Here is a 21,571-nt window from a genome sequence, read left to right on the forward strand (position 1 = left end):
CTGAGCCACCCTGGCGTCCCTGGAGCTTAATTTCTAAGGGAAGGTGAAGTATGGGTGCAGCTAGGAAGGAAGAAGTTCCTTCCTCACTGAGTGGAGACATGTTTAAAAGAAGAACTAATAGCAGGGGCCTTGTTTACATATATTTAATGAGCTAGGAGCCTTCATGCCCTGTAGATGGGATGTTATGCCCATCCTACAGATGGTAACGCTGAGGCTGAGATGCTGTCCCAAGCCGCCCAGCAAAGAGTACTTTGGCTGTTTCCATGAAGACATGGAGACATGACTTCTGACAGAGCCCTGGTGACAGACTTGGAGGTGACTGGCTCCGAGTGGGTGTTGGGCCACTGGTGTGCCCTTAGCTGGCCTTGTCACTGAGGGCCTATCTCTTTCCAGTTTCTGTAGAGCTAAGGAGGGGCCGCCCTGTTAGCTTTTCACTACCAGTGAGAGGAGGGCGGCTTTGGGGTTCTTACAGCTTAAAAGGGGAAGTCTGAGGAAATGGAAACTGAGCTTTTCTTTTCTTCTTCTTCTTCTTTTTTTTTTTTTTTTGTATCTTTTTTTGTGAGCTCCAGAAATACTCCTGGGTTCTGCAGAGCCGGCCTCAGGACCATGGTAGACCCTACCCCACCCCCACTTCCGGCCAAACTAGGCTGAAGGCTGGGGTGGTGGGGAAGCTGACAAGAGTGACAGGCTGTGGCTGGTGAGTCAGTGCCAGGAGGCCGTTGCCTGCTGACTCACTGCCCTGCGCACCAAAACAGGCCCCTGAGCACCCCCTTACACATCATGGCGGCCCTCCCCTCTCTCCCCGCTTCCTCTCGCTCGGCTGAGCTTTGGCTGTGGTGGCGTATGCTGGAAATCTATACGCAGGTGGCATCTGGGGTCTCAGCCCGCCCACACAGAATCCACGAGGCCGGACTGTTCCCGAGCCTTCTCTGGGAGTACAGGTCCAGCCAGGCTGCAGGGCCCAGTCCGGAGCGTGCCGGGGGCCTGCTCCTTGGAGCTCCTTCCATTTGCCCTGGACCAGATGCATACTCCTGTCCTCCTGAACTTGTAGAATAATTTTTGTGTTACTTTGGCAAAACGAACCCCTCCCCTGTCTCTGGAGATTGGCACCTGGAGGGCAGAAAGGTGACCTTGTATCCCCCTGTGGTGGCCCTGGGCCAGCAGGGTGGTCATGCTTGGTTACCATGGGACCCGTGGGGCTTTTCCTGCCCTTTCCCCCAGGTGAGTAAGTGCTTGAGGTCATATAGCATCAGAGGCTGACCCTGTTTTTCCCAAACCCACGGGCTTCACCCCTAGCGGTAAGGGTACAGACTCCGTGCACCAGGGCATTGTCTTCTGTGGCACTGGTGGTGTAGTTCTTGGCCAAGGGGAAGGAGTTCCAGGCCCCATCCTTGGCTGATCCCTTTTCATAAAGAACAGTGGCCCCCTTCAGCCAGTCCTGCAGGTACTTGGTACGTGATGGGGGTGCTGGGTGGCTCCCGGGTGTTGGGGGTAAGGACTCCAGTTAGTTACAGGCGCCCACTAGGAAGTCCTCACTAGCAACAGCTTACAGGGAAAAGCCCAGCATGGGCCCTCAAACCCCTTCCAGAGTGGAAGGGAGGGGTCGGGCAGGCAGTCAGGAGAAAGCAGGGGTTGTCGCCAAATGGTTGAGTCCTGGCCCAGCACAAAACTCTCCAGGGGTTCCCACCGGCCTCTGGCTAAATCCAGCTTTTAGTCGCGGCCTCCAGACCTGGCCTCCTGGCTAGGTCATCTTGTGCCCTACCTCCCTTTGCTCTCTGACCCGCACTGGACTTCTCTCTGTTCCTTTACCATGGCCTGTGACCTTCCTGGTACACGCTGTTCCCTGCTCTGAGAACAACATTGCCCAGATGTTTGCCCCACAGACCTCAGTTTCAGTGTGGTTGAAAGCATGGACCCCTGCAGCCCATTGCCTGTGTTCAGATCCCCGCTGTGTGACTTTGGGCCAGTGACTTCACGTCTCATTGATGCCTGAAAAGGCTTAACAATGGGGCCTGCCCGCGTCCAGTCCTCCGTGAGCTTCTGCCATTATGAAACCTTTTACCCCCTCAGAGGGGCCTTCCTGGCTCCTGGGTCCTTGTCACCTCCATCGCATCCCGCTTGATTGTCTTCTACATGCTGGTCCTGTAAATGTTTCTCTCTCCTTCTGGAACATCAGCGACTCGGGGCTCACGTCCGTGCCCCTAGTTCCTAGAGCAGTTCCTGGCACCTGGTAGGGTAGATCAATAAGTGTTTACTCAGTAGGCCCTGCTTGCCAGAGCTACCCTTGCTCTGCTTTGCCCCTGGACATCGAGGTGCAGAGGGGCAGTACTTGGGCTGTGTGACCCAGTGGAACCGGAACTAGACCCTAGGACTAGGGTCAATGACTCCTAGGTCAATGCCCTTTCCCCTGACTCAGTGGCCTGCTTGGCCCGTGCAGGGGTGCCTCTGTGTTGCGCGGGGTGAATGCCCCCGCTTGCCTTCACCCCCGGGAGCCCGCCCAGCCGGCCCGCCCCCACCCCTCAGCCCCTCCCTGGGCCCAGCCCTGCACCTTCTCCCCACCCCCACCATTTGCATGTCCTCTTTTTGTTTCATCTCTGTTGGCTGCCTGTGGTTCTCTGGGCTTTGGGTCAGTGCCTGCCACATCCGAGGAGATAAGAAAAATATTTGGACCTAGTCCTCAGACCTTTTACCTGTAAATGTTTTTGTGAGACGAGGATAAGGTAGCTGTAACTGGGCCCACATCCTGCCTGCCAGTGTCGTCCCAGAGGCCAGTTGTATGCAAAACCTGCTCACTTTCACCCACTTTTTCCTCTGTAAACCGCAGACCAAGAAGTAGGACTTGTTCTGGTAGGTCCCTATCCAGAGGTCACCTTGCCTCTAGGAGCATGGAATCAGGATCTGGGTGCAAATCCCAACCCACTGCCTTGTGGCTATGTGCCTTGGGCCACATCTTCCCCTTCTCTAAGCTTTACATCCTGATCTGTGAAAGGGAAGGCTCCGTGAGGCTTGGGGAGAAGTTGACACTTGTCCGTGGGTTGAGGTCTGATCATGTGCCACGCAAGGTGCTCTCAGCAGAAATGAGGGGCTCTGAGGGGAGACCTGCATTTTTGTGGGGTGGAGGGTTTGCAGTCAGATCAGGGGAGGGGAAGACCTGGCCCACAGGCGCGGAACCCCAGGTAGATAACAAGCCCTGTCCCCCAGAGATGTCAGGCTAAAAACAATTCCCCAAACAGAATTCACTTTCACTAGGATCAGAATGTGGTTGCTCATTGTTTGACTTTATTCCGGGCAAAACAATGCCAGACTTCCTGGATGACCTCACTGGGGCGAGCCATTGGGCCTGCGAGGCCGGGCTGGTCAGCATCTCCAGGCAAGCCTGCCCTGCCCTTGGCTGTGGCCACTTTGGGTGACCTGGGGTAATGGTGTGACCAAAGCAGCCAAACAGTTTGTATTGGGGCCACGCAATGTTTCAGAAATTAGAAAACTGGGTAAGGCCATTGGAGCCGAGGAGAGCCGCCCATGGCTGGAACCTAGGCTCCCATTTGTTCGCCACAGGCCCTACTGCTCCCCGAGGCCTCCCTGCCTCCCCGCTGTACTCTTGTCTTTCGCCTGCCGGGCCCTTGAGATTTTTCAGGCACGACTTATCCCAAGATACAAACAGGTAAACAAGATAGAAGGATATAGACCACATGATTCAATCAAATGATTAAATCTTTTTTTTTTTTTAAGATTTTATTTATTTATTCATGAGAGGTACAGAGAGAAGGCAGAGACATAGGCAGAGGGAAAGGCAGGCTCCCCATGGGAAGCCCAATGTGGGACTCGATCCCAGGACCCTGGGATCACGACCTGAGCCAAAGGCTGACACTCAACACTGAGCCACCCAGGGGTCCCAAATGATCAAATCTTTTAAAAGTGTACCTTTTTATGGAAAAGTCGAAAAGCCTTTCTTTGATTACTTTCTACTTTTCTTTTCAAAAACAGCTACCTTTAAGGTGCAGGGTGAAATAGTGCTCCCAACACACTTCATGCTTTTGTTTATTTGTTCGAATGGCTTTTGGTGTCTATTTATTTGTTTATTTATTTTTGTGCTTAATTTTCAAATGCTTCCTGGGGCCAGCATCGTCCCTAAGGAGCATGGCCTTGGCAGGCATTACTAATTGATCGCAGCCCTTCTACTCCCTGAGCCTGTCCCTTGCCTGGAACCTGTGGACAGTGCTTGAAGGAGCACCATGAGCTCTCTCAGAGAAGTCTGGGAGGCTCTCCTGCCCGCTGGAGGAAGCCTCATGGTCCGGAGTGCCACATGTCCTGGCTACCGATGCCATTTCGTCAGCCCACCTAGCCGGTCCCTAGGGCCCCGGGCTGGCCCTGGCTGTGTCCTGTGGCTCCTCACTTCCCTGTTCGCCTTCCCCTACTTCCCTGATGTGTCCAGTCCAGTGGCTTGAAGCTGACTTAAAGGCACCAGGCCTGATTTCACTTTGCCGACTTGCTTAAAGCAGGTGATCCAAAACAACCGAGTGCTGGAGAACATGGGATTGAGGCTGAAACAGATCGGGGAGCCATTTGAAGCTCCAGCGGCCTTTTACTTGCTGTGTGATTCTGGACAAGTGACTTCACCTCTCAGGCCGAGTCAGCAAAACGGGGATGGTAATGGCTCCCGTAGAGGGGGTTAACTGAGAAAATGCTTGCAGAGCACTTTGCACAGTGCTAAATAAACGTGCCTGTAGTTAATGCTTAATAAAGGCAGCTTGCTTTTCTCTTCTTTTTAAAACACTCAGGATATGATGCCTACCACACAGTATTAATAAAATTCCAATGTGGGCAGCTTATTTTCTTCAGCGGTCACTAATATTTATTAATCACTGAGTATGTACCAGGCCCTGTGCTGGACATTTTACAGGCATCATCCTGTTTAATCCCTATGAGGTGGTTCTTTTAACTAATGAGGCACACAGAGAGGTTGTTATTTGTTCCAGGTCACACAGCTGGGTTGTGGCCTCAGTGAGCCCAGAACCCTGGCTCTGCAGTGGACCGGGAAACGAGGAAAGGGGAGGATATAGCCCTGTTCTCAGGGCAGGGCTGTCCAGGTCTCTGGTCTCCCCACCCGTGAAATGGGTGGGTCATTTAGATCTCTCTTGGGATTCTGGGAGCCACTTACCTAACCCTCAGAGGTTCACTGAGAAACACTGACTGTTCAGTGAGGCCCAGAGATGGATCTTAAAGGCTGACTGAGGGCTAGGTACTTTGGAGATGGGAGGTATTCTAGAGAGGAAACAGCAAAGTACCTGCCTTCTTATTTCGAAAACCTGATAAAAGCTCATGAGTGGTTAAGTCCTGACAGTGCAAGATTTAAATCATTGTTCTTTTCCAGAGCAATCCTTGTGGGAAGCTGATTGTTTTTACTTGAGAAGGTTCAAGTTCTGCAGGGATGGGTGAGAATTTCCCAGCTTCTGGGCAGCTCAGCCAGGAAAAAGAGTCAAGAGCTTGGTTTCGCCACAGCCTTGGACCGAGGTGGCAGGTGCTGGGGGAGGCAGCCACAGCAGCATCTGCAACTTGATTCAAGATCCAGCTGGCTGGTGTGTGGGCACCTGGGGCCAGAGGGGTTGGGAGGGCAGGACTCAGGCAGGATACTCAGTCCCCAGCCCTACAGTGCTCTACCTCTGCAGTCCTCTTCCCTCTGGCCTCAGCATCTCCATTTGCAAACAGTGCAGATGCCTCCTCTTTCCTAAACTTTGCTCTGGTCCCCAAGGCATTGGGCAGATCAAGTTGGGAATTCTGACTTCTGTGCCTGGCCTCAGGCAGGCCACTCGCTTCCCCGTCTGAGCTTCAGTTTCCTTCATCTGTAAAACAGGACTAAAAAACCCCTTCGACAAGAAGGCTGTTAGAGGAGTAAGTAGAATTTAGTGACAGCTCCACACAAAGGAAGCACCAAAAATCTGGTAGTTATACATTGGGCAGAAGCCAAGGCACATCTGATAAATCACAGAATTGCTTGCACCAGGTTGAATCTGTCCCAGGGACGTGCCGAAGCCGACCAGGTGATCTGCAAGTTGGTCCTCAGGCACAGCAAGTTCTGGCCATGACCTCTGGAACAGAGAGACAAGGAGAATTTCAACTGGGCTAGGAGGGAGCCTAATCGCTTGTCACTGTAATAACCAAAGAGGAAGCTCTTAAAATGGGGAATTATGTATCACGGTCGCTACAAAATAGCCCTGGGCCTGGCGCCAAGGAAAACAGCTCTTAGCGGCTGCCTTCAGGCAGCAGGCTGCTAGAACGCCTGGGGAGCCGGGGTGGGGTGGGGGGGGCTTGCTCCTAAGTGCTTACTGCACGGTGGGGTGGCAGGTGGGAATTAGTGGGCTTCATCGTGAGCCTGTGGAGAGGCGTGGAAGTACTCCAGGGAAGGTGGTGTCTGAGATTGGGCCGGGCTGGCAGAGGGGTAGGGTTCAGGCACATTACAGTTACTGTCACTGCCAGCTGTATGACCTCAGGAGTGTCGCTTGGCCTCCCTAGGCCTTGCCGATCTCACCCTGAGTGAGACACCCCAAGGTCAAGGTGCACCTGATGATTACGGCAGGAGTAGCAGTAATACCGCAGCTCTTATTTAAGGAGTATTTGCTACTTGTCAAATACTGTTCTGAATACTTTCCATGCATCCTCCCCCCTCTCCCCATTCAGTCCTCACATCATCCCTATGAGGTGGGCATGATTATCCTCATCTTACAGATGAGACACTAAGGACCAGAGAGGTTGAGTAACTTGCCTGCAGACACCCAGCCAGGAAGTGGCTGTCAGCTGCTAGACCAAGGCTCACTGTCTAGTTCCTACAGGTGACATGCTGCCACCAGAGGGCTTGGAGCAGCTGTGCAGGCAGCCTGAGCCTGAGTGGGATGAACAAAAGCAGTTCTGTGGAGCCAGTGTCCCAAGGAGAAGGGAGAATGGGGCGACAGGGCCTAGCTTGTGGTGAGAGGTTTGTGTTTTCTTCTGGGTGTGATGATGGAAGGCTGGGGTGGGGGGCACATACTGGTCTGATTACGCTCTAGATGTTGCCCTCAGCCACTGTCAAGAACGTTTTGCGGGGGCGTATGGGGTAGCAGCAGGGAGACCTGGAAGGAGGCTGCTGTGGTGGTTGCCATGGCGACGGAGAGATGTGGGTGGATGCCAGGAATGTACAGGAGGCAGGAGCCAAGGGGCTTTCTGCAGTGGGCTTATACAGGCGCGGGGCTGGTCAGACACCCCAGAGGGGCTTGGAATAAGGGGGGGATGCCCGCACCTGGATCTGGTCTCCAGAGCTGTGAGTGAATCTGGGTGAGGCCATGCACCATGATCTGGCAGGAGGGGGCCAGAGGATGGCTGCCGGCCGTGTGCTCCTGAAGAGTACGTGGGCTTGTATTTGTGGCAGCCGTGGACGGACAGGTGACGTGACCGAGGAACACAACCTTGGATACACGGGATGGGGAGCGGGGAGACTCCTACAATGCCAGATGCATGACCAGCTCCAGTTCTGCCCCATTCAGGCCCCACCCTACATCCTGGCTCAGCCTCGGGTGTTGGGGAGACCGGGTCCTGAGTGGGGAGCAGGCTGGAGGTCTCGCCTCGTGGGAGACCAGCTCCCAGAGCAGAGGGTCTCCGGGAACTTACTGCCACCCCCATCCACGAGCTGCTGCGGGGTCCTTTGAGTGCCAGCCTGGCCAGTGGGTTTCGGGGCCCAGAGGACAGAGCCAGGACTCTCAGGGTAGCCTCAGGGAAGCAGTGCGCTATTGGGGACAACTTTTGCTATTCCCAGCTGCCTGTGTGAGCAGAGGCGGGCCACCTCCCCCCTCCTCCTGGCTGACCTTGTGAAGGGCCTTGCAGCCCAAGATCCAAGCAAGAGCCTGAAAGGGCGGAACCGACCCTCTTGGTGAGGAGGTTCAGGGGTCATTCCCTGAAAAACATCTTCACTAGGAGGGACTTAAGCCGCACATCCTCCAATTATGCTCCCATCCAGCCGGCCCACAATGGGCCGCTCAGATAACCATCGGGGGCTGCACAAATTAATGCTGGAACAATGCTGGCCGCTGGGGCTATTTTTACAGTAGCCATACGCCTGGCCGAACCCCCACGTCGCCTCGAGGGAGCAGGGCAAAGAAAGGCTGTGCGGATGCCGCCGCCAGTCTGCGCTCCAGGAGACAGAGGAAGGGCTCAGCGAGCGCCTGGCGGCTCCAGGAAGCCTTTTCTTGGTCTGCTCATGGCCAGATAGCAAAACAATCGGGGTCCCCCACCCCGAGCCAGGGAGAGGAAGGAGGCGTGGGGGAAATGGGGATTCTGTTGTGCTTTTCTGCCTCTGCTCCTCAGAGCAAGGCCCCGGTGGGCCCAGCTGCTGGGGCCAGGCCAGCGCATCCTCTGTGTGCACACCCCAGGGCCGCCGGCAGCCCCCACCTCGGCCTGCCCAGACCACCACCTTCCATCATGCAGGCCGCAGAGGCTGAGACATCGCTGGTGTCACAGAGTTGGGGACAGAGCTGGGGTTTATATTGAGCAGCAGTGGCTTGTAGATCCCACCCTGGGGACCATCTATGCATCAGTTCTCCTCCTGCAGTCCAGGTTCTGGGCATGGCGGTGGATGAGACAGATCCCTGTCCCCATGGAGCCTCTGTTTTTGTCGAGGGGGAGACTGTTCACAAGGAAGCAAGGACTTGAACAAGACATTGTCAGGTAGTGCTAAGCACTCAGATGAAGCCGACTCAAACCCCCACTGGATATGTCCCGTGAGCCAGGTGGCAGGCAGGCCCAGATGTGCCTGGGAGATGGGGACACACTGGGTCCAGCTGACGGTTCCCTCAAGAAGTGTGAACCCAGGGTGTCTCAATGCCCTTCATGTGTCTTGAGGAAACCTAGAAAACTCCACTTTTCTAGGTTACTTCACTGCTGGCCACCAGTTTGGATCATAAAGACAAGCGGTGCCCCAGGCTGTTTGGCTATGAGTTGGTCACTTTTGCTTTCCAGCTTTTTGTTCTGCAGATAAAACAGGCTCAGAGATGGGTGGAGTAGGCCCACTAGCTCTGACACCTCCAGCTTAGCTGTCTTCCACGGCCCCGCACCATGTGGGGGTCAACCCTCAAAGTCTCCCTTCTCCCCCTGGGCTGGGATTCAGGGTGCTCTTGCCCTCAGGACTGAGGTGGGAATGCGGGTGGTTAGGACTCAGGGATCTGAGAAGTAGAGGAAGATGTTCTGGCCTGGCTGGTGGCAGCCTTCCTCTAAGGTGGGGACCAAGCAGGGGTGGGCTAAGGGTGATCCTGAACAGCTCCTGGCAACTTGGAGGTGTGACCTCCTCTGGGGCCTTCCATTACTGAACCCAACAGGGAGTCACAGGGAGAGGGCAAGGGAGCCTGGATGGTACAGGGGTTAGAGCAAGCCAGAGGGTGGACAGGGGGGCTGGACAAATGGAGATTCACTGACATTCCTCCATAATCCTCACAGTGCAAATCCCTATGCTTTATGCTGCAGAGATGTGACTGGTAAATGACTTGCAAATATATTTCATAAGCCTCCATTTTCCATACTCTGATGGAAACCTTTTCAAATATTGTTTCTGTTCCAGCCTGAAACCCCATTCCTTATTCATTGATATTGACCCATTCTTTCAAAGCTCAGAATGAACACCTCCTGTGGCCAGGCACTGTGCTGAGCCTTGAAAGAAATGGGAGCCATTGTTTTCTTAGAATTGTCCGGAGTGTGTCACATTTCGTAGAGATGATGCCAGGGTTGGGGTAGCCTCATGCTTCTCTGCAGGGGCAGAATGAGGTGTGACATTTGGAGCTGACAGACGTGGGCTCCCGTGCCTCTGTTCAGCATGTGGCTGGGGAATGGAGCCCATCAGTTCCCGAATCTTGAGGTCGCTGATCCCCTAGAGGGGCCCGAATCACTCAGGATATTGTCAGAGCAGTGGACAGATGGGATGCAGGCCCCTCACCACAGGCCTGGGCTGGTCGGAGCTAGCCCATGGGTGAGAAGAGAGATTGCCAAGGATGCACAGCAGGCCATCCCTTACTGAGTGCACGTGGGCTTCTGTTTATTCCCCGCAGAAAGTGAGGAGGACATGGCCACCAAGGAGAAGTTGCAGTGTCTGAAAGACTTTCATAAAGACATCCTGAAGCCATCCCCAGGGAAGAGCCCAGGCACCCGGCCTGAAGATGAGGCCGAGGGGAAGCCCCCTCAGAGGGAGAAGTGGTCCAGCAAGATCGACTTTGTGCTCTCTGTGGCTGGTGGCTTTGTCGGCTTGGGCAACGTCTGGCGGTTCCCGTACCTCTGCTACAAAAATGGTGGAGGTGAGTGTGGGCAGGGGAGCGAGTGGTCATGGAGGAGAGGGAGGGGCCGGCCCGTGGGGGCCTCTTTGTACCCCGCTTTCCCAGCCCCCCCGCCCCCCGGACCTCCGCCTGCCCACCCCAGCCCAGCTCACTTCAGAGGCAAGAACTGAACGTGACCGAGAGTCCAGTGATACCCTGCCAGGGTCTTACTGTGCAACCTCGGGCAGGTTCCTGCCTCCCTCTGACTCTCTGGTCTGTCCCCTCGGAAGAGAGGCAGTGAGGCCAGGCCCTGGGTCCCAGGCCTCAGGCATTCACACGTCCCCTTCACAAACCCCGCCCCGTCCATGTGCCTTTGCTCTGGCTTTTTCTAACTTAATCCAAAGGTACTTCAAAAACAGGCTTTGTGTCCCCTCATAAATGGAAAACCATTATCACTGGCCATGATTAGAAAGGTATCCAGGAGAAAAGAAAAATACAGTGAAGCTATTTTTAGTTCTTCCATCTTTTTTTTTTTTTTTTTTTTAATTTTTATTTATTTATGATAGGCACACAGTGAGAGAGAGAGAGAGGCAGAGACACAGGCAGAGGGAGAAGCAGGCTCCATGCACCGGGAGCCTGACGTGGGATTTGATCCTGGGTCTCCAGGATCGCGCCCTGGGCCAAAGGCAGGCGCTAAACCGCTGCGCCACCCAGGGATCCCTAGTTCTTCCATCTTAATTTAAAACTTTGCTCCCGTTGTATGGAATTGCCATATAACATGTGCCAGTTTAAGGTGTACAATGTGAGTTGATACATGTGTACATGGCTAAATGATCACTATGCTATTACCTTCCATCACCTCCCATAGTTATAACTGTTTTTCTTGTGATGAGGATTTCAGACTTACCCTCCCAGCAGTTTTCAAGTATGTAGCACAACACTTTGACTGTAGTCACCGTGCTGTACACCATGTCCCCAGAATTTACACCTTGAAGTTTGTATCTTTTGACTGACCACTTTCAAAGACCATTTTTTAAAATGTAAAGTCCCTGTCTGACTGATTAGTTGGCTGGTTTGGGTTTTTTGGTTTCGGTGGGGTTTTTTTGTTTTGTTTTGCTTTTGGCTTTTGTGGGTGTTTTTTTATTTTTACCTGCTGAAGGCTCTGAGCTAGAATCCTCTCCTGTTGGAGGTATTAAAGTCGGGTAGCACATGACAGAGACATTCTCTCTGGTTCAGGAGAGGGCTTGAAGAGCCTCAGGCAGGGGCTCAGCACTCGGGACAGTCGCAGTCAGAGGCTTGTATGGCAGCAGATGGCATGCTGCTGCCGCCCAAGTTCAGAGAACCACCTTTTGGGAAATTCTGCCTTAGAGCCTGGTTTCTTAACCTTTTGTAGGTCTCAGGCGCCTTTGGGACTCTGATGAGTGCCCTAGACGCTCCCCAGAACAAAGCATACCCATAGACCCAAGTTGCCCACAGTTTCAAAGGGTTTATGGACCCACTGAAGCCATTAGTGGACACAGGTAGGAACCCTCACCCCGGCTCTTTGCCCTCACTTCTCCCCTGGCTCCCACCCCCAGCCAATGCCCACCTCTTGCTTCTTTTTTTTCACCTCTTGCTTCTTATCACCGTACCCTTCCTTGCTAGTTCTTAGCTGCCTGCCCTGAGCAGGCCTTGGGAAGTTCGGGGTGAGGGCTTCAATGAGGTCATATTTGAGATGGATGGATGGATGTGGGGAAGGCAGGCAGGTAGTTGGCACAGCTTTAGCAAAGGTTCAGAGCTGATAAAAGCACCTGGTGGATTTGGAGGAGGTGAGAAGGCCCACTGGAAAGGATGTCAGCTGGACAGCTGGGCAAGGCCTGGAGAATTTTCACCCAGGTCCAGGAGTTTGGCCTTTATCTGTCCTGTCCCTCACTCATTCTCTTGGATCTCATTGGTCAGGAGGGCTTGGGAGCGGCCCCCTGTGACAGCCACAGCCTGACCCTCACCCCACTCTGCTCTCTCTGCAGGTGCATTTCTCATACCATATTTTATTTTCCTGTTTGGCGGCGGCCTGCCTGTGTTTTTCCTAGAGGTAATCATAGGCCAGTACACCTCTGAAGGAGGCATCACCTGCTGGGAAAAGATCTGCCCCTTGTTCTCCGGTGAGTATGAGACAAAGGTCACCCGGGGCCCAGTGTTCATCAGCTCAGCAAATTTTTATTGAGCACCTGCTATTTGCCAGGTACATCGGATCCTCACACCAGTCCACTTGGCACTGGGCCTGACACAAGGTAGCGGTTGGTACATTATTCTGTGATGCTGCTGCCCACAGTAGCTGCTCAGTACGTCCTGGCTGTTCTCACCTCTCTGGGTCATTGAAGGATTGATGAGCTAGCAGCTGCCCAGCAATATAGTGCAGAAGACGAACACTCAAATTCAGGAGTCTGTATTGTTTCAAGTCCCACTTCCTCCTCTTATTCAAACTCATGTGACTTGGGATAGTCACTTAATCTCTTTGTGCCTCAGTCTCCTTATCTATAAAATGGAAATAGTGTGCTTGCTTCATAGGGTCGCTAGGAGAACAAAATGACATAGCTTTGTAAAAGTGCTTTTTTAAAAAAATATTTTATTTATTTATTCATAGAGACAGAGACGGGGGCGGGGGAAGAGGCAGAGACACAGGCAGAAGGAGAAGCAGGCTCCATGCAGAGAGCCTGACGTGGGACTCCATCCAGGGTCTCCAGGATCACGCCCTGGGCTGCAGGCGGCGCCAAACCGCTGCGCCACCAGGGCTGCCCGCTGTAAAAGTGCTTTGTATACATAGTAAGCTCCAAATTAATGGTAGCTTTATTATTATTGTAACATTTAGTCCTGTGCCTGATACCTAGTTGGCACCCATAAAATCATCCCTGTTATGACTATAGTTGGCAGAGATGGGAGGATGTGTGGTTCTCTTCATTCATTCATCTATATAAATCTGTGCATCCTATCCCATAAACTTTCTTCCATTTGTCAATAGTTAGACCAGCCATCCATCTTTCCAGCAACTCATCTACTCATTCCTCCATCCAGTCATCTACCTAACCTTCCAACCAATCACCATCTGTACATCTATCAACAAATTGGATATCCATCCATCAGTTCAACATCCATCCATCCAACTGTCTTTTGAACCAACCATCCATCCATCCATCCATCCATCTGCTCATCTATCCATCTAGCCATCCGTTCACTGAGCTATCCCTCCTCTATATATTCTTCCATTCATCCAGCTTATCACACCATCCATTATTTTCACTTGTCCATTCATCCTACAAATATTTGCTGGTCCTTGTTGAAGGGCTCCTTCTGGCCCCAGGCCTAGGGATAGTGGGGTTGACGATGTGGCCATGGTGGACCCGGCCTCCCTTCTGATGCTCATCTTGCTTGCCCACACCCACAGGCATCGGCTATGCCTCCATCGTGATCGTGTCCCTCCTGAATATATACTATGTCATCATCCTGGCCTGGGCCACCTACTACCTGTTCCAGTCCTTCCAATCGGAGCTGCCCTGGGCACACTGCAACCACAGCTGGAATACGCCTCAGTGTATGGAAGACACGATGCGCAAGAACAAAAGCCTGTGGATCACCCTCAGCACCAAGAACTTCACTTCTCCTGTCACCGAGTTCTGGGAGTAAGGCTGGCCTCACTGAAGGAAGGAAGGAGGGAGGGCCTGGGTGGGGGCAGAGAGGACAGCCTACTCCGTCATCTCCCCAGGGATGTGGGAGTCACAATCTCGGGGTGGGTGGTGGGCGGCAGGAGGGTGCAGATTTGGAGATAAATCCATGCCTTTGGTCTCAGACAGGCCTGGAACCGAATCCCAGTTCTGCCATTTTACTGGCTGTTTGACCTTCAGCAAGTCACTGCCCCTTTCTGAGCCTCAGTTTCTTTAACTGTCAGATGAGGGGAATGAATCGTTACTACACCCATACGCAGGTATATGTACTTCTGTTGTCTGAAAATGATATAGTTTTCTTAATGTATTTTAGACAAAATATAGTTAGCACATCAAACCTGTTATTGTACAGAGAAAAATGCGTATACGAAGCTGAAGTAGTTACTCAAGTGACCAGGTGAGTCAATAGAGTGAAAAATATGCATTAGTTAGCTTTTGCTGTGTAACAATCACCCCTAGACTTGGTGTCTTTTTCGACAACCTCCATTTCTCTGGCTCGTGGATCTGCTGATGGGCAGTTTGGGCTGAACTTAGCTGGGCAGTTCTTCCGATGTTTGCCAGGCTCCCTCATGAGTAGGTCGGCTGTAAGACATCAGGATAGCTCTTCTGGGGATTAGCTGGCTATTGGCTGGGGTGCCAGGGGCAACTGGTCCACATGGGCCCATTCCCCAGCAGGCCATCCCAGGCTTGTTCGTGGGCGACCCAGCATTCCACAAACTACGAAGGGGAGAGCCCCCTTGCGGGAGTTCTTTTCAGTTCTCTGTTTGCATCATTTCCATTAATGTCCCATCAGCCAAAGGAAGCCATAGACTCGAGAGGTGAGGAGAAAGGCTCTCTATCTTTAGGTGAGAGGTGGAGAACTGTGGCCATTTCCACGGTTGACCACCACGTAGTCAGCGGCTACAGGAATATAGACATAGAACAGACATCAGGAAGGTGGCATGTGGAAACCTGAAGTGTGGGTGACTCTTAGCTGACATACAGGGGAGTCCTTTGAACACGGTGCTTGGAGGCCAATCACAAAAGCACTTATGCATTACTTTCTCTGCTCTTCATGAGCTACTAAACTTGGGAACCTGTGTGTTCCCCATGATCCTGGAGATAACTGGAGGCAGAGAGCCAGGGGCAGGAGACTGTTTTAAGGTCCCTCATCATCATGAGACAGTACTCCTCTTTGTATTAGCTTTGCCGTTTCTGAGGGTCTTCCCACGTCTTAGAACCAGGAACAAACCCACAGGACAGAGGGTGGCCTGCTGGCTGGTCCCAGCCATGCTTGAGGGTCGGGACCAGGAAATCCTAGGCAGGCAAGGGTCACTCAAGGGGGTCCCTGTCCCTATCTTGACATACGAGCCTTTGGTCTATGCTCATGAGTCCTGAGGCCTCCTTGGACAGGGGCTCTTTGTGTGTACATATTTTCCACTTGCAGACAAAGAGTGCATTACAAGCACATTCATCACCCCCTCTATGCCACACCCTCTGGAGAGCTGAGTTTTCAGACAAAGAAATGTGGGCACTTCATTCTTCTCACTTGAATGGGGCCTGAAGCCACAGCCCTGTCTGTTCTAGGCTGTTCCTGGCACAGCCTGACCACCCACCCTTCCCAGGGCACTGGCACTCAACCAGCCACTTGGGCTCCTGTTGGGACCTTGCTGCCTCAGGCATATGGATTGGTAGCCTGGGCTTGACCCTTCGAGTCTGTCCCTTGTAGCTTGGGCAGGCTTTGCCCCTCTGGGCCCCAAATATCCTCACCTGTTCTTGAGGGGATCATAGCACTGCCCTCCCAGGGTTGTGGAGCTGCCCTAACTGAATGAGACTATGTATGGCCAGCCCTGAGAAGCCGCTTGAGAAATGTGTGGCCTTATTATTTATTTGGTGCTCTCAAAGTGGGTAAAGCTGCCCTCTGGGGGCATTTGGAACTCAAGTGATCTGACCGTCAGAAGGAGGGCCCACCTGCCCCCACCATCGCAGAGGGGCTGTCTTTCTTGCTCGTCTCTGCTCTCATAGGCCTGAGGGCTCTTGGGAAGGAGCCCCTGTGAACCATGAGGTCCTCAGGGGGTCCCATTTTCTCCCATGCCTTTTCTCCTGCCTGTCCCCTACACTCAGCCCTCCTGAGGGGTCTCGGGGCTCCTTGCCTTGCAGAATCCCCATTCTGAGTGCCCAAGCTGCCCTCCCTGGCCTGGGAGCCCTGAACACAGATTTATCTTTGGAAATCAGGCAGCCTGGGCCCACAGGATCCAGATGGACTTGCTTATTAGCCCACAGGGCACTGGCCACCTGCCTGGGGCTCACCTCCCACTCCAGCCTTTGGGTCCTAGCAGAGCTTGGTGAGCCCACCTGGACATCCACAAATAACGTGCCCTCTTTCTGGAACCCTGGGAGGACTGGGGTCTACAGAGCAGGTGCCTGGAATGCAGACTTAGTTGAGAAGACCAGGCCTGCCCCCTGCACGAGCGGAGGCAGAGGCCTGCGAGTCAGTTGGGGGGCTCCAATGCAGTGCAGCTCTGGGCCAGCCTACGGGGAAGAAGGGCCCAGTTCCCAGTCCCTGGCCTTCAAGAGCCTTCCATTCTCCTGCATATGCAAGAGGGGAAAGGAAAGAGAGCTACTGTGGAGTAGCTGGCTCCCGTGAATGTCATGCCAGGGACTTGCCTCTCTTATTTGTATTTCATCTTCATGGAATCCCTTCAAGTAGGGAAATACATAGGAATCCACCCAAACTCCTGCCTGCCTCAAATCTCCCATCCAGGTCGCAGGTGCTCTAGGCTCTCCCAGAGTATGACCACTGTCCCACTTGGCACTCCCCCACCTCCCACCCTCCGTGGGACCCCCATCATCACTCTCCTGGACCACAGCCCTGAACTTTCCTCCCTCCACCTTACTTTGCAGCTCTGCAGTCAACTGTGAATCCACACATGACATTTTTCAGCTCAGAACCCTCTCGTGGCTTTTCCTATACTATGATCTCACTCAGCCAGAGAGGATTAGGTGAGAGTGTTTCAACACGATGAGTGCTCACCGAATGCTGATTCTTCTTACTGATTCCATGCCTGCATCCACTTGACAGTGTAGCCTGGAGCAGCAAGTGAACGACCCCTCTCTGGCCTGAGTTTCCTCATCTGCAAATGGGAGGGCCTTATGAGTTGGGTTTTGAGGCATGGATAGGAGCTCACTAGGCTGAACCGGAGAGAGAAAAGACATTCTGGATAGAAGGAAAGCCCGTGCAGAGGCATGGCATTCTGAACACACAAGTGTTTGGGAATAGTAAGTCATGAGTCTGGCCCAGAATGTAGGACACATGGGGCCGGGGGAAGGTTTGAAGCCTTGAATGTTAGCCTGGTAAGTTGGAGCTTTGTTCTCAAAGGTCAAAGGGGGAGGAACCATGGAAGGTATACAAGAAGGAGAGTGACATGGTTAAATGTCTTGGATACCGCTCAAGGAACACACTAGTGGGAGAGAGACTAGGACATACATTAAGTACCAACTGTATGGAGGGCCTCAGAGAGTTTAGCCATCAGTGGGTCTGAGTTCCCTTTGGGGTGAAACGGCTTATATGGTTTCCCCTGAAAGTAGCTAGCAGCCCTATAATTGACTAGCTCTGGGGTTTCCTTTCGGAGAGGCTCGCTGGGACATTACTGAGGTGTCACTGACCGGTAGCAGGTTGGGCTGCAGAGCCGTGCGGATACTCTCAGAAGGCTGGTCTCCGTGCCCCTCGAACCAAAGCCCAGGCCCAGCCCCAGCCGTAGTTTCTCTCTGCTTCTCTTACCTGCAGCAGACCTGTGGATCCTTGAGGTAGAACAATGCCTGTTGGGTGTTTGGGAGCTCCCTGGGAATCAAGATAACAAGGCATCATGATAGCAAGACTGCCTCTGGCCCCAGGCGGGGAAGGAATTTACTGATCACCCCTGCTCACCCTCTCCCTCTCTCGTTTTACTAGAGGAGAGAGTTGGGAGCATGGGTGATGTTCCAGGTCCCTTAGAGCAGGGAGACTGACTGCCTCTGGACTCTGCGTTTCCCAGCTGCGTGACCTTCGGATGGTCACCTCACCTCTCTAAACCTTGAGGATAGCATGGTCCCAACACCTCATAGTCTGGCTCGATTTAAAGGGCGAAGACAAGTGATGTGCTAAGGACAGGGCCTCCAATCATGGCTCGTTGGGTATGACACTGAGGACCAGAGAGGTTAAGTGACTTGCCCGAGGTTACACAAGCAGCTAGATACAACAGAGCTCCCAGCCCTCACCTCCCGACACCAGACGCCACCTCCTCCGACGTCTGTGTCCACGGTCACTGGTAACATCATGCTGTGTGTGTGTGTGTGAGAGAGAGAGAGAGAGAGAGAGAGAGACACCCCAGTCTCAGGTCGCGCGAGGTCTTCCCTCGGCATGGAGCCTCCCTGGCCCCCCATGCCCACCCCATCTGCAATGCTAAAGCACCACTGTCAGCAGGAACTGGTGAGATGTCCTCATCCAGACCCCCTTGGAAGCCACCGGGGCCTCTGAGACAGTGATTTCACGCCGGCTTGATAATTTGACTCTGAGTGGCTCTGTGATGGAAAACAGAGCTTCTGCCCCCGCTTAACCTCATCCTGCTCGTCCCTGCTCTGGGGTCCTCGCTCCGTCCCCAGGGTCCTGCTTCACCTCAGCCCTGGAAGACAGGCGGGGCCAGATCTGGCCAAATGCCCTCCATCAGGCCGGAGCCATGCCTTCCTCCCTGGTTCCTCCCAAGCCCCCCGGGAGCTCAGCACGTATCATTAGACTTTATTAGAATCAAAGAAATGAGTCATATTTGCAAACAAGCGGTGCTCAGCCAATCTTCCCCTGCAGCTGTCGGAAGGAGGAGGCGGTGGAGAAAGCCTTGTGTGGCCCCATGCTCAGGGCGGACGGGCTCTTTTATAATTGTTGCCTCCGCCAGTCTCCAGGGAAGAGCCATGGCCAATAAATGGCTGGCCGGCAGTCAAAAGGAAACGATTTGGCCCACTCGGAGGACGTATTTACATCTCTGAGTGCCGGCTGGACGGCAGCAGGGCGGCCGACTCACAACAGACGTCCAGGCGATTCTTTTTTGGATCCCACCCTGGAATGAATCATTACTATTCTTGGACAAGAATGCAGCTCACCTCTGGGTCTCCTCCCTCTGAGCGATGATGAGCGATGCAGGGGAGCCTGGGATTCTGAGGGTCCTCGTGAAGGGCAGCGTAGGACCGAGCACACAGATGGCTGGTCCCCAGGGCAGCACCAGGAAAAGGGATCCAGGCCCAGGGTTGATTTTCATCTGGGTGGTTTCAGGTGAATTCTGAGTCTCAGTTTCCCCATCCACCAAATGGGTCTCATCAATTTACTCAGTTACTGTCTGTTGAACACCTACTATGTGCTGGGCACTGTTCTGGATCTAGCAGCGATCAGACATAGGCCCTGCCTCCATGGGGATGCCGTTCTAGTAAGACAGACAGATGTTAAACAGGTAACACAAATATAATTGTCACATAAAAGCGATGATAAATGATGAAAAATAAAAGCAGGGCCAGGGAGGGAGAGTGACCGGGGATGCTTTTTTCATACGATAGTCAGAAGAGGCTGCCCCAGTGAAGTAGCATTTGAGCGGAGACCTGAAATGCTGCAGGTTGGGGGTTGGCTTGTCATATAACAGGTGACTGAGGAAACAACCAGTTTCAAGGTCCTGAGGCAGGAATGTGCTGTCTATTCAGAGAAAATCTCAGAAGACCACTGTCTAAAGGGGCCGTATGGGGATGAGGTTCAGGGTACATAAACTTGTCCTGGACATGCCCCATTTATATACCTATGTCTCAGTGTCCTTATTAATCGGTCTGAATGATGAGAGTATTTGGTCACCTTATTCAGGGAGGCCACAGGGATGGGGCAGGTTAGGAGGGCCTTGTGAGGTAGGTAGGTGGGAGCCATGGGAGGATGTGCAACAGAGGAGGGGTGTGACCCGCCTCGGGTCTGGGCAGATTCTCTCTTGATGAGAACAGACTTAGGGGAGGGTGACCGTGGAGGCAGGAAGACAAGTGGGGAAGCCACTAAAAAAGCTCTGGGAAGCCATGGGGGGGTCCAGACACGAGTAGTGGCAGTGCTGGGGACATGTGGCTGGACTTGGAGTCACATCCAGTCTCCTGGGGTGGTTGGGAGACTGCTGAGGGGCAGTGCACCATGGTTGTCCCTCTGGGGCACAGCACTCTGTAGTTTGCTGAGCCCTCCCATGCACCACAGCGGGAACACCCAACGGATCCCTGCCTGCTGCTCTGTGGCTGAGGCCATGGGAGCCCCACATGGGAGGGACTTGTGGAGGGTCCTTTGCACTGGGTCCCTTCAGAAAAAAAAAAAAAAGCTTCAGATGGCCGCACACGCTCTCCGGCCTCCACAGCTACCCAAAGATATCTTTGGAAAGGACGCCGGTCACTTTGGCCCTGGGCCCACGTCGTCAGGCTCTGTTTTGACAACCCCTGATGGATGAGACACATTCATTCCATTCCTAGAACGTCTGCACGGCCCATTATAAACATTTTGAAGAATTTTAAATAATTTTTATAAAGGTGCTATTAAAAACGTTGAGTCATTCATCTAAAAACATCAAACATTCAAAGAGAAAAACACTCAAGTAGGGAAAATGATACCTAATGCCAAGGGAGCTCCCCTCCCCCGCGTCCCCACCACCAGGTCCCCCTCCCCACGGGCAGCCGCCGCAACCGGCGTCTTGCATGTCCTGCCAAAAATAGTCTGTGCGCACTCCAGCACAAATGGACATCCACCCCCTTCCCTTTTGAACACAATGAGGAGCACGCCACAAGCCGCTGTTCACCTCGCTTTGTTCACTATTTTATCTCCAGGATATCGTCCCTCACCTGCACGCGGGGAGCTTTCCCGCGCCTCGGGGGCCGCGGAGCCTTCCACTGCGTGTCCTCTCGGGCCTGCTGGGCCCCGCTGGCGGCCGTCTGGGCGGTTTCCAGTCTTTCGCTCCTACCGACAGCGCGCGGTCGGCAGCCGGGGGTACCCCCCACCCTGGTCAGCTGCCCACGCGACAGGAGGCCCGGGAGAGGCCCGGGAGTGGACGTTGCTGGGCCACAGGGAACAGGCCTCCCCGCGTCACGGAGACCGTGGCCAGCATGGGAGACTCGGTTTCCCTGCCGCGCCTTCCGTGGCTGGTCAGCTGCCCAGGGCTCGCCGGCCGTCTGTCGCGGGCGCCGCCAGTTCGCCCGGCACAGGAGTAGGAGGAGGCCGAAGGGGCGTCGGTGACACGGCCGGAGCCCTGGAGCTTCAGGCTTCTCGGCCCGCTCGCCCCGAGGAGAGGCCGGGCACCTGCTCGGCATGGGCAGCCCCGCGGTCTGCAGGCCGGCTGGACGGGCTTCCCGCCGCAGGTGACGCGCGGTGCCCGCCGATGGCCCCGAGGCCCGCAGGGAGCCGGGGCTGTGCGGGGAGCGGCCGGAGAGGCTCTCTGGGAGCACGAGGACGGGGCGCAGGCCGCCGAGGTGTGGGTGGAAGGGCGCTCTCTCCCCCGACGCTGCCCATTCACCGGGAAGCCTTGGGCCGCTGCCCGGGTGCCCTGGGCCTTCACCGAAGGTGCCGAGCTCTGCAGGCTGCACGGGGAAGGGCTTTTTGTT

At 54.0% G+C, this 21,571-nt stretch overlaps 1 protein-coding gene and 1 long non-coding RNA gene across 5 annotated transcripts in view; one reads left to right on the forward strand and one right to left on the reverse strand.

The window, feature by feature from the left end:
• The window catches only part of SLC6A6 (solute carrier family 6 member 6), an 85,031-nt gene that overhangs the window by 31,871 nt on the left and 31,589 nt on the right, over positions 1-21,571 (forward strand). For 3 of the 4 annotated variants that reach the window (XM_038565537.1, XM_038565540.1, XM_038565538.1), the window contains 3 exons: positions 10,062-10,304; positions 12,269-12,403; positions 13,684-13,918. In XM_038565537.1, coding sequence (XP_038421465.1) covers positions 10,076-10,304; positions 12,269-12,403; positions 13,684-13,918 — 599 coding nt within the window. In that variant the 5' untranslated portion in view covers positions 10,062-10,075. Of the gene's footprint in view, positions 1-5,371; positions 5,577-10,061; positions 10,305-12,268; positions 12,404-13,683; positions 13,919-21,571 lie in introns of all 4 variants that reach the window. The other variant, XM_038565539.1, reaches the window with a different exon arrangement.
• On the reverse strand, positions 14,252-21,524 carry LOC111091230. The gene is made up of 5 exons (XR_005374555.1): positions 20,816-21,524; positions 19,073-19,389; positions 17,721-17,780; positions 16,974-17,073; positions 14,252-14,860 (listed from the first exon to the last, which is right to left on the reverse strand). It is a non-coding gene; the product is annotated as an uncharacterized LOC111091230 (long non-coding RNA).

Source organism: Canis lupus, chromosome 20, assembly GCF_011100685.1.
Source record: "Canis lupus familiaris isolate Mischka breed German Shepherd chromosome 20, alternate assembly UU_Cfam_GSD_1.0, whole genome shotgun sequence".
Lineage (NCBI taxonomy): Eukaryota > Metazoa > Chordata > Mammalia > Carnivora > Canidae > Canis > Canis lupus.